The 13120-nt window shown below is 34.5% G+C and overlaps 1 protein-coding gene across 1 annotated transcript; it reads left to right on the forward strand.

The window, feature by feature from the left end:
- The first annotated feature begins 3352 nt into the window (after nt 1-3352).
- On the forward strand, nt 3353-5993 carry LOC114168597 (tRNA (adenine(58)-N(1))-methyltransferase catalytic subunit TRMT61A-like). Its single transcript, XM_028053480.1, has 4 exons — nt 3353-3515; nt 4117-4622; nt 5017-5261; nt 5601-5993. The coding sequence occupies exons 2-4, from the start codon at nt 4174-4176 to the stop codon at nt 5816-5818; spliced, it is 912 nt and encodes a 303-aa protein (XP_027909281.1). The 5' UTR covers nt 3353-3515; nt 4117-4173; the 3' UTR covers nt 5819-5993.
- The last annotated feature ends 7127 nt before the right edge of the window (nt 5994-13120 follow it).

Here is a 13120-nt window from a genome sequence, read left to right on the forward strand (position 1 = left end):
AGTGTAATGAAAGATTAGCTGTTTAAAGTTGTTTGACTTTAGGTGTTTGGAAGGTTGTTTTGTAATATGAAATTTAATGAAATGAATTAAAGTTTGGAGTTATGAAAAATGTGAACCATCTGTTAAAGTTCTGCATTTATTTTTCTGATATTTTAAATCTTAGATGGGCTGAAATAACAAGAAAGGAATTTAAATTTGAACAAAAGCAGGATAAGTTGCCACAAATTCATTAAATATCAAATATGATATAACAAAAGGACATTGTTCATAGGTATGGATAACAAACATCTGACCACAGACAAAAGTATTGGTAACACAATACCAATCCAAAATAACATAATACATATGAAAGACATAAATTGAAGTTGCATACTTAAAGTCATTACAAAAGGTGTGGCCTAAATTCTTAAAAATAATCCTAAAGTCATGGTTTCCATACAGCTTCTCTCCTATGCTGGAGTTTTTGCCTTGAAAAAGGTCTACCACGTGTTGGTTGAGGAATGAGATTTTGGTGGACTGGTTGGGATGATTCTGTTCCATGAGTTATCTGTGTTGCTTGCTCATGTGGTGTAGAAGGTGGTGGAGGTCCATTCTGTGTTGCAGACTGTGATGCGGTTGCATGTGCAGGCTGTGTTGCAGATGCAGGTGCAGGTAATTCAGATGCAGATGCAGGGTGTGTTATCATCACACAACAACTTCAACTTATTTTCTAACACTGACCCTTTTCCAACTTTATACCACAATTCCTTCACAAGATGATAACCCATCTCTTTCAGTTTCCCTTTAATCTCAAAAAAACTCCACCAATCTGGGTCACATACCCATGTAGCTGTTTCCCCATCACTATAAGTTAACCTACCATTCTGTATAAAATGGCCACCATGGTGGAGCACAACTTCAAAACAATCATCAGACATCACAACCAATATAGTAAAACCACTTACCCTGTCAAATAAGAATACCCAAAAAAACGCCACAAATTACAACCATACCACAAAAAATAGTATAAAGTCATAAAGGGAACCACAAGCCACCCACCCACCGCATACTTTACTTTACACTTCACAGAAACCCACAGCATTTATCAAATACATCACTAATTCCAAACACACAAGAACCCCCACAGCAGAACCCCCTACAACAGAATCCCTCCACAACATTTATGCAATATAATACAAACCCCAAAACGAGTACATTTTCGAAAATATAAAACAACACCACACATTCATCAACACGCATTCATCAGCACGAAGACAAAAAGTAGAAAACAAAGCTCACCTTCCACGACTGCCAAAGATTCTCCTTCTTCGTCTTCCACTGTCGAACCTTCTTCTTCCCAACTTCGCCCTCTCCAACGAACGGAACCACAATCTCTGTGCTTCTTCGCCGATCGTCGAACGCCTATCCACTAACAACCCTAAATCCCAATTTTCGCTTTCCGCTTTCTGCCCTGATTTTTCCTTCTCCACTAGATTTCAAATGCTATGCCCTAATTCCCTCTCGACCTAATTTTTACCCAATTCACTCAATAATCACGATCCCAAAATTTTAACTTACGCAATTATTAGTTAATTCCATTTTTTTTACAACTTAATCCACGTGCACACCCAGTAATTCTGCCACGTATCTGTTGCACAGTGTCAGCTCAACAGGACCCAAACGACATTAAAGAGTATTTAACGGAAGGTACTAAAATAAACCTGTTTAAAAAGTTTGGGTATTAAATTGAACATTCTTAAAGTTCGGGTACCAAATTGAACATTCCAAAAAGGTTTGGATACCAAATGAGTATTTATACCTACTTCAATATATGCTGATTGATAGCGACTCTATAATCAATGATCATATATACAGTAGTTATTAAAAATATTTCTACTCAATTCTTTTTTTTTTTCTCATGTTTCTTATTCTCCTTTTTTTTTCCTCTCTGTCTCTCTCAAGTTGATCGTCACCTTCTCCTTCTATTTTTTTTTTCTTTTCTTATTTCACTCCTTAGGATGTAGTGTCAATTTGGTTGTGTGCAAGTGCAACCAACTACCTTTGTAGAACAAAGAGAACGTGGGGACCTAATTTCATTCATGAGGACTTTGAAGACAAGAACATCCTATGATTCCTTTTTGAGGAACACTTCATTACTTAGAAATTATGAGGAACATGTTGCTCAACAACTATGAAATGAAGCAATATGAAATTATGTTTGCATACATTATATTATCGATGCAAACACTTACACACATGCATGATTGGGTGGGTTGATATTTGCTATGCAAACACGAAATAACTCATTGAGTATGCAACATTATTTAATTATGCCGGTTTATTTATTTCAATTATACTAATTTAATTTATCTATTCATAGTTTTAAATAAAATGTTCAAAATTAATTTAAAATATCTTTGAGAGAAAATAAAATTTAATTCAATCGAATGTTATTGGTTTGAATTGGTATAATTTTTTTTAATTAAACCAATTTGATTAAAAATAAATTTAATTTAATTCAAATCAAGTGGATTGAATTCCATACAGTTATACAAAATTTATTTTAAAATAAAATAAAAAATACATAAATGTATCCAAAAACTCACAAATAAATGTTCACTACAAGAAATAATTAACACATGTGATGGACTTACATCATTTAAATCATGAAAAATACTATGAAAGCATTTGTGTTATTAAATCATAATATCTAGTTTATAATAACTAACAACACACATAAGTGTTTTCATATTTTTTAATTTTTATAAATTTTTAAGTTAAGATCAATAATAAATATATAATTAATTTTTAAAATAATTATTAAATATAAAATTAAAAAATAAAATATATACACAAAATATTTTAAAATAACAATTTAAGATAAAAATATTTTTAAAATAATAGTTAAAAATAAATTATTTATAAAATAAATACTTTTTAAAATAATTAAAAGTAAAATTGGAATAATAAAATGTAGATAGAGATATTTCTTTAGATATTGTTATTGAGTAATAAAAAAAGTATTATTAGTTTGCTTGCTTCATATTCATTAAATCTATAAATCATAAATTCAATATTTTAGTTAACTGTAAATTATAATTAGATTTGATTGGTTTGATTTGGGTGGATTCAATTAAACTTAAAGCTTAAATCAACTTAATTAATTGGTTTAATATAAAAGTGGAATTGATTCAAGCACTAAAACCTTACTTCTAAAACATTGAATAGTTTTGTGGGTAATTTTATAACAGAAAATAATATTTGAAATTATAGCAACTAAAATCAATAACTTTTCTATAGAAAGTAAACATGAAAGTTGATTATATTATGTGACAAAAATATATTTAGCTTTTTAAATATTACAGAAATTTATTCCCTCTTTGGAGTTTTTCTTTCCTTTCTGTAAAACGCGCGTTGTGTTTTGTTACAGGTTTTCTCCTCTTTCACTCTCGTTGTGCTTGAATCAAGATTTAAGCTTTCGAAGTCTTGTCTCGAACCCATCACACCCACTTTCCTAATTCGAAGGAGAAAGAAATGTAAGACATTATCTCACTGAACTTTCACATAGGAAAAAAATTAACGCCTTTTAATTTCTTTTTGAAACTGTTTGGAATTTTTGATATTCTTTTTGGTTTCTTCTTTTGTTCTTCTTACTTTGGGGTTTTGCTAAAATTTTCCGATGGAGTTTTGGATGTGCTTACATAAAAATTTTACAGGAACAAAGTGTTGGAATTTGCGATATTTTGCTGGGTTTTTATTCTTCTATTTTGTAAGCTTTACAATTTGTTCTGATTTTATCTCGAAATGCATGTTTCACAAGTATTGGTATTGAGAGGAGCTTTCCAGTCATGATTCCGTCTATTTTGGTGTTCATGGGAAAATGTGTATATGCAGTGTTGTATGTATAAGTGTAGTAATAGTGATATCCTTTTTTATATTTTTACTTTCATTGGTTTTATTTACCCAACATGTCTCAATTATGCCATCTACTTTCATTGTTCCTGGGGATTTATGTCAGTATTGTATAGTTGACAAATGAATATTGAATACAAAAGACCAAGTAAATTCTGAAATTTGTGTAGTGTTTTAGTTATATTCCCACAACAGTGTACTCATGTATCATTTGCTTCTTTGTAGATTTGGTTAGCAGGTACTTGTCTTTTGAGTGGACTGATATATTTGAAGACTGATAAGATGCTGGCCAGTGATTCTGCAAGAAAGTTTTCGTTTAATCGGTTAATCAGTAATGGTGATTTGGTCATTGTTTATGAAAGGCATGACATCATGAAGGCTGTTACAGTGTCTGAGGGATCAGTTCTGCAGAACCGCTATGGTGTTTTTAAGCATTCAGACTGGCTTGGAAAGCCATTTGGGTCCAAAATGTTCAGCAACAAGGGTGGTTTTGTGTACTTGTTGGCTCCTACACCAGAATTGTGGACACTTGTTTTAAGCCACAGGACTCAGATTCTATATATTGCTGATATTAGCTTTGTTGTCATGTACCTTGAGATTGTTCCTGGTTGCTTGGTTCTTGAATCTGGAACTGGAAGTGGATCATTAACTACTTCACTTGCAAGGGCAGTGGCTCCTACTGGACATGTCTATACATTTGATTTCCATGAGCAAAGGGCTGGATCAGCTAGGTAGCAAGTAATAGAGTCTACTGAAATTGCCCTTTTAAATATTGTATCTGTCTGTTAATTTGATGCCTGTGTCTTTTACTTTTCATCAAGGCCTTATATTTAATAGCTGTAGATTGTGTTTTATTGTTGTCTAGTAGGTGAAATTTTAAATCATATTTTTGGCCAAGTACAAGCCTATCTACCAGTACTCATCTTTTGATGGGTTGCATCAACTAGGACTTGCTTGATAAAGCATTGAACACAAATCTTATAGTAAATATGGTATTTTTGTCTTTGTATGTGTGTGAGAGAATCACTTAATATGGTCTCTATCAAGATATCTTGCATACAGTTTTTTGGTCTAAAAAGTAATACAGAATCATTCCTGTTATATTTTATTTCTCTTGTTGTTCAGGGATGATTTTGAGAGGACTGGTCTTGGCAACTTAGTTACTGTGGGAGTCAGGGACATTCAGGGTGAAGGATTTCCAGATGAGTTCACTGGCTTGGCTGACGCGGTATTTTTGGATCTACCTCAACCTTGGCTAGCTATTCCTTCAGCTGCAAAAATGTTAAAACAAGATGGCACATTGTGTTCATTCTCCCCATGCATTGAACAAGTTCAACGTTCATGTGAAGTGCTTCAAATCAGCTTCACCGGTGCTGTCTAGTTTTCTTCTTTCTATGATTATATATTTCTTGTTTTGGTAGCATTTGGCCCATCATTTTTTGGCTATGCTTCTCCTGAAACGTAGTTTGGCAAAACACAATCTTTTTAAAGAAAGAGCTCTTAAAAATGAAAGTAGAATCTTTTGGCAGGTTCTACTATTGAGAAGAGAAGCTCAGAAAAAACTTTGGCCAATCTTATCTTTGACTTGAGCTACTGAACTACTATTTTGCTTTGTCTTTTGGTGCTTGCTCTGATAATCTATGAAACTAATGTTTTATTCATTGAAGCTCTGATAGAATTCCTTTGTAAATGTTTGTCATATGTAAAAGATATAAGGACTTTTGAGGTACTGCTACGCACATACGAAGTTCGAGAAGAGAAACTGGAGGATGATGGCTCCAATGGTTCACTTCCTTGCAAGAGGAAACAGTGTTCAGATGGTGGCAATCTGATCAGTAGTCCTATTTCATCTGTTATGGCAAGACCATGTGGGGAAGCTAAAGGTCACACAGGCTATCTCACATTTTCAAGACTTAGATGTCTCTAATGAAGATTGTTACCATTTTTCTTTCCCAGAAAAGTAGAAGCTTTTGTATCTTAGAACCATGTCTTTTGCTTTTCTTTTCATGTGCAACCATATGTTTTCACATAAATTTGTGGCATATGCTTGGCTACATAAATATATTCTTGTCTTGATATGTAAGGGTGGATAGTTCATCTGATATGGTTTTATTGTTCCAACAAACTGGTGGGGGTGTATGCTAATTACCTTAGAGTACATAGAGAAATTCCTCTGGAGACATTGTCTTTGTATGAATTAAAAATTGAACCATTAGCGTTCTGTAACCATGCGTTGTTAACATTAATAAAGGGTGTTTCAACACAAATTGCTCCTTCATATAAGTCTCATACTTTTGGATGTTACACTAACCTTAGGTATAATTATAAAATAAAAAAAACCCTAAAACCCTAAAACATAAAATATATTTTATTGATTATAACGTACAAACAATATTTATGATTTTATCATCAACTCCGAGAGAACTATTATGTAATATACAAACCAAGCAATTGGAATGAAAATATATTCATTCATGATACGGATGTGTGAAAGAGTATAAATTAACCAAGAATCAGGAGTAGAACCTCAATCAAGTCCATGTGAAGACGATAATTTACCTAGTTTATGGAATTGGATGGTTAGGGTTTCACATGTTTGAAAAGTGTTCTATGTAGCCACTTATTTACTGTGTCACACTTAGGTCCCTGAAAGGGTTCTTAGATAACCCCTGTGTAAATGCCAAAAACCTAGTTGTGTTGAATATCTCAGTTTCAACCATTCAACCTATTGAGAAAACGAATTATTTTGTCTTACTTATAAGGTGGTCCTCACAAATTATGAGCCCAACAAAGCGGTAGTTACTACCGGATCCGAGATGCAACAATGAAATGTTTGATTCAGAAAAATTGAATGCAGTCCCTGCCGCGTTAGCTTTTTGGGAACCCCTGGTCGGATCCGAAAATATAATCTGGAAAGCCTATCTAGAATTTGTTCCGGAGCACCCCATTCTCCCTATTCCGGTATGTCCGATCTTTTCCGGAAGCTGTAATATAGAAATTGTTTCCAAATTTGAAATAACGTTTCGAAATTTGTTCTCTAGGAAATGTAGATAAATTTTGTGTTAGGTTTTTAATAAACTTAAATGTATTAGCCATTATAGATAATTAGTCGTTATAAGTAATTAGCCGTTGTGGATAGTTAATGCACTAATCATTGGAGTTTAGATAGTAAATGAATTAGTCGTTTATAGCCGTTTATAGTCATTTTGATTACAATGGTCAGGAAATGATGTGAGTTTATAAATTGTATTGTGTATTGCGTGAATGAAAAACAACAACAAGAGGTGGATAAAGTTTTTTCACATTTATAGGTTGTTGTCTACAAAGTGGTATCAAGAGTCAGTTAGCTTGAGTGTCTGAGTAAAAAAAAAGAGAGAGAGCTAGAGAGCTTGAGAGTTTGAAAAAAGAGAGCTAGAGAGCTAAGTGTTTGAGAAAAAAAGAGAGTGAGATGACTAGTCTTACAAACAGTGTATCCTTGCCTAAGTTGACAAAGGCTGTCAACTATGAAAATTGGAGTCTCAAAATGAAGGCTCTTCTTGGCTCCCAAGAAAATTAAGAGGTGGTTGAAGATGGTTTCGATGAACCAGCCAACACTACATGTTGGTCAAATGCCCAGTTGAAAGTGCTGAAAGAAGCACGGGTGAAGGACATGGCAACTTTGTACATCCTGTACCAAGTTGTGGACGAGTCCGACTTTGAGAAGATTGCACATGCTAAATTCCCGCTAATCGAGTGTTGGAAAAGATTTTGAGGTCTTTGACAAATGACTTTGAGAACACGTGGTGTGAGCAATTGAAGAGTCCAAGGACTTATCAATGCTCACAGTTGAAGAGCTTGTCGGGTCCCACATGAGCAACGGGAGAAGAAGAAGGTTGGGCCACTTGATCAACTACTCCAAATGAAGGGAAAGACTCAAAACACTCAAGGAAGAGGGCGATACTATAGGAACTGGTTAGGGAGGTAGAAGCCGAGGACAAGAAGAAGAGAAAGCACAATCCGATCAACAAAATTGGCACGGAAGAGGACGAGGTCCATGGAAAGGAGGTCGATCAAGCAACTTAAACGTTGAGTGCTTTAAGTGTGGCAAGTATGGCTATTACGCAAAGGAGTGTTACTCAGACAAGTGTTTCAATTGTGGTAAGTCCAGACATTTTGCTAAAGATTGCCGATCTGAAAATAGGAAAGAAGAAACGATTAACCTAACAAAAGAAGGAAAAGAAGAAGCAACATTGCTGATGATGGCGCATAGCTCGGGGGCCGAGCATAAACAAGTGAGAAACTTTACAAAAAGACTGAGTAGCATGGAGAATTCAGCAAGAAGGCTGAGTATAGTTGATAACTCAACAAGATAGCCGAGTAGTGTGGATAGCTCGGCAAGACAACTGAGTAGGTTGCATAGGATGGTGAGACATGCAGATAGCCCATACAAGGTGGTGGAGCATGTAGATACCCCAGACAACATGGTGGAGCATGAGGCCAACTTAGTTAACTTGGCGGGGCACCTACATAGCTTGACTAAGTCGATGGAGCAAGTAGAGTACTCAGGTAGCTTAATGGAGCATGTGAAAAGCTCAAGTAGTTTAGAATTTGAAGAAGAAGAGCTTGTAATTCAAAGGTTTGAGATTGCAAAAAGAGATTTGCAACAAAGAATTGAAAAAGAGGTTAAAGACAATTCAGTTCTACAAGCAAGTGAAGAGAGAAAGAAACAGGCTTTGCAAAAACGATGCTTGAAACTTGAACAAGATGTTTCAAGTTTGCAAGAACAATTACAACTAGAGATGGATCTAAGAGCTGCATTGAAGGTGCAAGATGAGGATTGGTGACTTGCAATGGATGAGGAGATAAATGCGATTGAGTGCGACAATATGTAGGAATTTTCTGATCCCTTAAAAGGAGGTCAGCCTATTGACAAGAATCTAGTTAAGAACAAATTGACTACTAAGATAGCAAGGAACTCGATGAGTAACAAGTTGGCAAAAAAGAAGAACAAGTTGGCCAAAGAGAGAACAAATTGACCAAAGAAAAGATCAAGTCGAGTACAAAGAGAGTAGAGAACAAGTAGATTATAGTGAAAGAGGAGTTGTCTATGAAGAAAGCGAAGAACTTAGCTACTCATGAAAGGGACAATCACCATGTGAGAAGGATTATTGCACCTGGAAAGCCAGGATGAAGAATAAAGAAACTAAGATCAAGGATAAAATAAGCATTTAAGTTTACAGAGGAGTTTTGTTGGGTTCTTAATAAACTTAAATGTATTAGTCGTTGGGGGTAATTATTTGTTGTAGGGAATTAGCTGTTGTGGGTAGTTAATGCACTAGTCGTGGAGTCTAGGTAGTAAATGAATTAGTCGTTTATAGCCGTTTATAGTCATTTTGAGTAGAACGGTTGGGAAATGTGAGTCTATAAATTGTATTGTGTATTGCATGAATGAAAAACAACAAAGAGAGGTGAATAAAGTTTTTTCACAAGAATAGATAGAGATTGTTGTCTACATTCCGGATTGTTCCTTTGGAAAAGTTATTCTGGATTTGAGAACAACTTCTAAATTGTATCTCGCGGATGCAAACTTCATAAATATTTTTCCACACCCACCACTTTGTAACATGTTTTCTAAATCCGGTAATACATTTCAGATGACTTATTTCGGTAATTCGAAGAACATTAAAACCTGCACCACCTTCCTTTTCTTTCAAATCTTCTAAACCTTCAATACTACAATGCTCAACAACCGGTCCAAGATGAAGATGATGACAAAGAACAACAATATTGGAAACAAGGAGAATAAACACTGAAGGATGAGAAGAGGGGGACTGAACACGAGAGAGACTAGGGAGAAGAAAGTAAACTTCTATTATTAAATCAAAAGGTTATAATGTGTATTAAAAAGAATTAAAGAGGTGTAGAAGAAATGAATGAGGTGCAGGAAGCAGCAATCAAAACAAATTCCTTTATTTCATTTTATCTACTTTATGTCTAACATTTAATATATAATGCATAAATAGGGATGGCAAAACGGGCCCACCCGGCCCGTTTTCACCCGACCCGTTATTGACTCGCCCAAAATAGGTTGGCTCGGGTTAGCCTGCTACCTAAAAATGGGTTGAATAATAGAACTCATCCCACAACCGAACGGGTTGGCAGGCTGACGGGCTGACCCGCCATTTTTTAATTTTTTCTTGTTTTTTTTTTCTAAGTTTCCGATCACAGAAAATGGAGATGGAGTAAAGGCACTGTGCAAAAGATTTTCACAAAGAAAGGCTAAGAACGAGAAGCAAACACAACCTGCAAAAGAGAAGAAAACGAACACCAAAGAAATTCCAAATTCTCAATCCAAAAAATCCCAATCCAAACAAACATTAATATGTAAAAATCCCAATATGTAAAAAACCCCAAACTAAAAAATCTCAATCTAAAAAATCCCAATCTGCAAAATTTCCAATCTATAAAATCCCCAATACAGAAAATCCCAATTAGCAGAAACCCTAACCCTGAGATACATCACAACCAGAACTCAACCACCAGAAATCAACAACCTTTCGTAGTGGGAAGAATGGAAGAAAGGTTCTCTAAGTGGGAAGGAAGGAAGTGTGAAGGAAGGGAAGTGTGGTGGTTGCTGTCGTTGTGCGTCTCCTGTCATGATCTCCTTTTTCCTTGCGTCGAGGAGGTGGTTATTGTCGATGCGCATCACCTTTCCTGATCTCGCTCTCCATCGTGTCGCATGGTGCTGCAATGGTGGTTGTTGCTCGCGGTGACGATTGCTTCTTGTAGTTATGGTCGCTGCTTGTAGTGGGTGGTTGTTGTAGTGGAGGCGGGTTCGCTTTCTCGTTGGTGGTAGTGGGAGACAAGAGTCTTGGTGTGAGTTTGAGAGTGTTGGTGTGAGAGTTTGAGAGTGTTCGAGAGAGTGATGCTGCTGTGTGTGGTAAACAAAACAAATACATCCCACATTTTTTAAATTGTGAACGGGTTATGCAACCCAATCTTTTAAATTGATAACGGTTTGTGCGTTAGCCCGCCTGGATTCACGGGCTGGCCTGATGGGCTAACGGGTTGAGCGGGTGGGGTTGAAGCGAGTTGACGGACTATAATTTCTGTCCCGGCTCACCTTTTTTGAAGCGGGTGGATGGGCCGACTCGCTAGATCTGACCCATTTTTCCAAGTCTATACATAAATCAACAAAATGTTTACAAAGCTGAAATATAACTACCAAGTTGAAAATTAGATAAATTACAATTCCTATCCTCTTTTAATTTTTTATTCATGATGCTACTACGTTTATTTTTTATTAGATCGGTTGTTAGGATGTAATATATTATTATTTTTTTTAAATATGAAACTATATCTGTTATGTGGGGAAGCAATGTAGTATCATTTTTTTTATTCAAAATGCTAGCACGACATTTCATTTTCTCTTCTTCGTTTCCACTCTCGCATTCTCATTTTCGCATTCTCAACCTCTATTGTGGTGTGTTTGGTTTGTCATTCTTGTGCCCTAGCATTTTTCTTTAACCGGGAACAACACATACTAAAAGAGAGAGAGATACAAAGTATTTCTAAATTTGGTGTAGTTGTAGTTACACAAATCTCGTCATAATAATTTGTTGATTATATATATATATATATATATATATATATATATATATATATGTATGAAAAAGTATAAAAGATTACCTTTACTCTTTCATAATTTCTCATTTCTTTTTTTGTTTAGATGTGTTATTATCAAGTTTTGTAGAGCTAACTATCACCACTATTATCACTTATCGGGAGAAAAAAAAATGTTAACATTTTGACTTTCCAATTATCAAATAACTTATTAAAATAGGTAAAAATCTTAGAACAAAATTTCATGAGCCAATTATATCTCACCTTAATCCTTCTTCAACTTTAATTATAGTGTTGCAGTCTAAAAATATGGTTCTTCTCAACACATTCATGGTGTTCAAGAATTACATTAATAAATATAACATTGAATAAATAGTGAAGAATCTCACATAGATGACAACTCTCATGAAAAAGTTCTTAAAAAAATATTTTTTTAGTTCTCCTCTTTCAATTCTCACACGCTGAGGTTCAACTAAGTTCTTAATACTAATGGTAAATTGTATATTTAATAAAAATGTATGTATCTTCACAAGTGTAGAAAACACATTCGAAATCGTCTAATAGACTGAAGTTTCAAGAGAAACAAAACCTTTCAAAACTTGGTGATATTTTTTAATTATTTTCACAACTATAACCTTCAGTTCTAAGAATTGTAAGGTTATAATGTTGAGTTAGATTTACAAGTCAATTTTAAGAATTATTATGTGATTTCACTTATCCCTAAAATCGTAATTGAGAAAAGGACATGCATACCCATTGGAGAAGATACACCACCTTCACTTCTTCCAGACTTGAACATTAGCCATCCATGTAAATTATTTTGCAGTTTCTATACAATAATACTTCATTATAGAGAACTACTATAGGATCTTAAGATTCATCATTCTCACATGTTATCATCACACTTTCATGCTCATTAATCATAATAGGATACTAACCTTGATCCTTGATCCATGAGAGATCCAATAATAATGCGTTCTTCAATCTATCTCTTTGTCTTCGTTACTCCTCTCACACTCTCTTTCTTGATGGCTTATTGTGAGAGAATCTTATATCAGAGACAGAACCCTAATATCCTTTTATAAGCCAGCGTCCATCAAGTTGGGCTGAGTTTTATTTTATTTTATTATGACTTCCCATAATAACCAATAGGTCCTTATATTTTATTAAATCACAATTGGGACATCATAATATTTCAAATGAGTCACATAATAGAATTAATTTGTCAATTAATACTAACATTCTCCCACTTGACTCATATGATGTCATAACATTATGTGATTTAATACATAAACATAATGCGCATTAAAGGACCTTACATGAATTGGTTCAATCATTATTCACAATCAAAGATATAGAAATAATAAGAGTCATGGCGGTCACACATCATTTACTCGACATGATTCCTTCCATGTACTACTGTATCATTCCTTTCTCTTTAATATGACTTTAGCATGAGAAATCCTTAATGAGTTCAAACATAATGTCATTGTTTTTTTTCAATAATAACATAATATAATTTGTTTTCTTCATCATAATTTGCATGCATAAACATAAAGAAGAAAACACAACCTTCAGAAACTTATACATTAAAAAGCTCAGAGTGTTACATAAACATTAATAACTT

Source organism: Vigna unguiculata, chromosome 11 (assembly GCF_004118075.2).
Source record: "Vigna unguiculata cultivar IT97K-499-35 chromosome 11, ASM411807v1, whole genome shotgun sequence".
In the NCBI taxonomy this organism is placed as follows: Eukaryota; Viridiplantae; Streptophyta; class Magnoliopsida; order Fabales; family Fabaceae; genus Vigna; species Vigna unguiculata.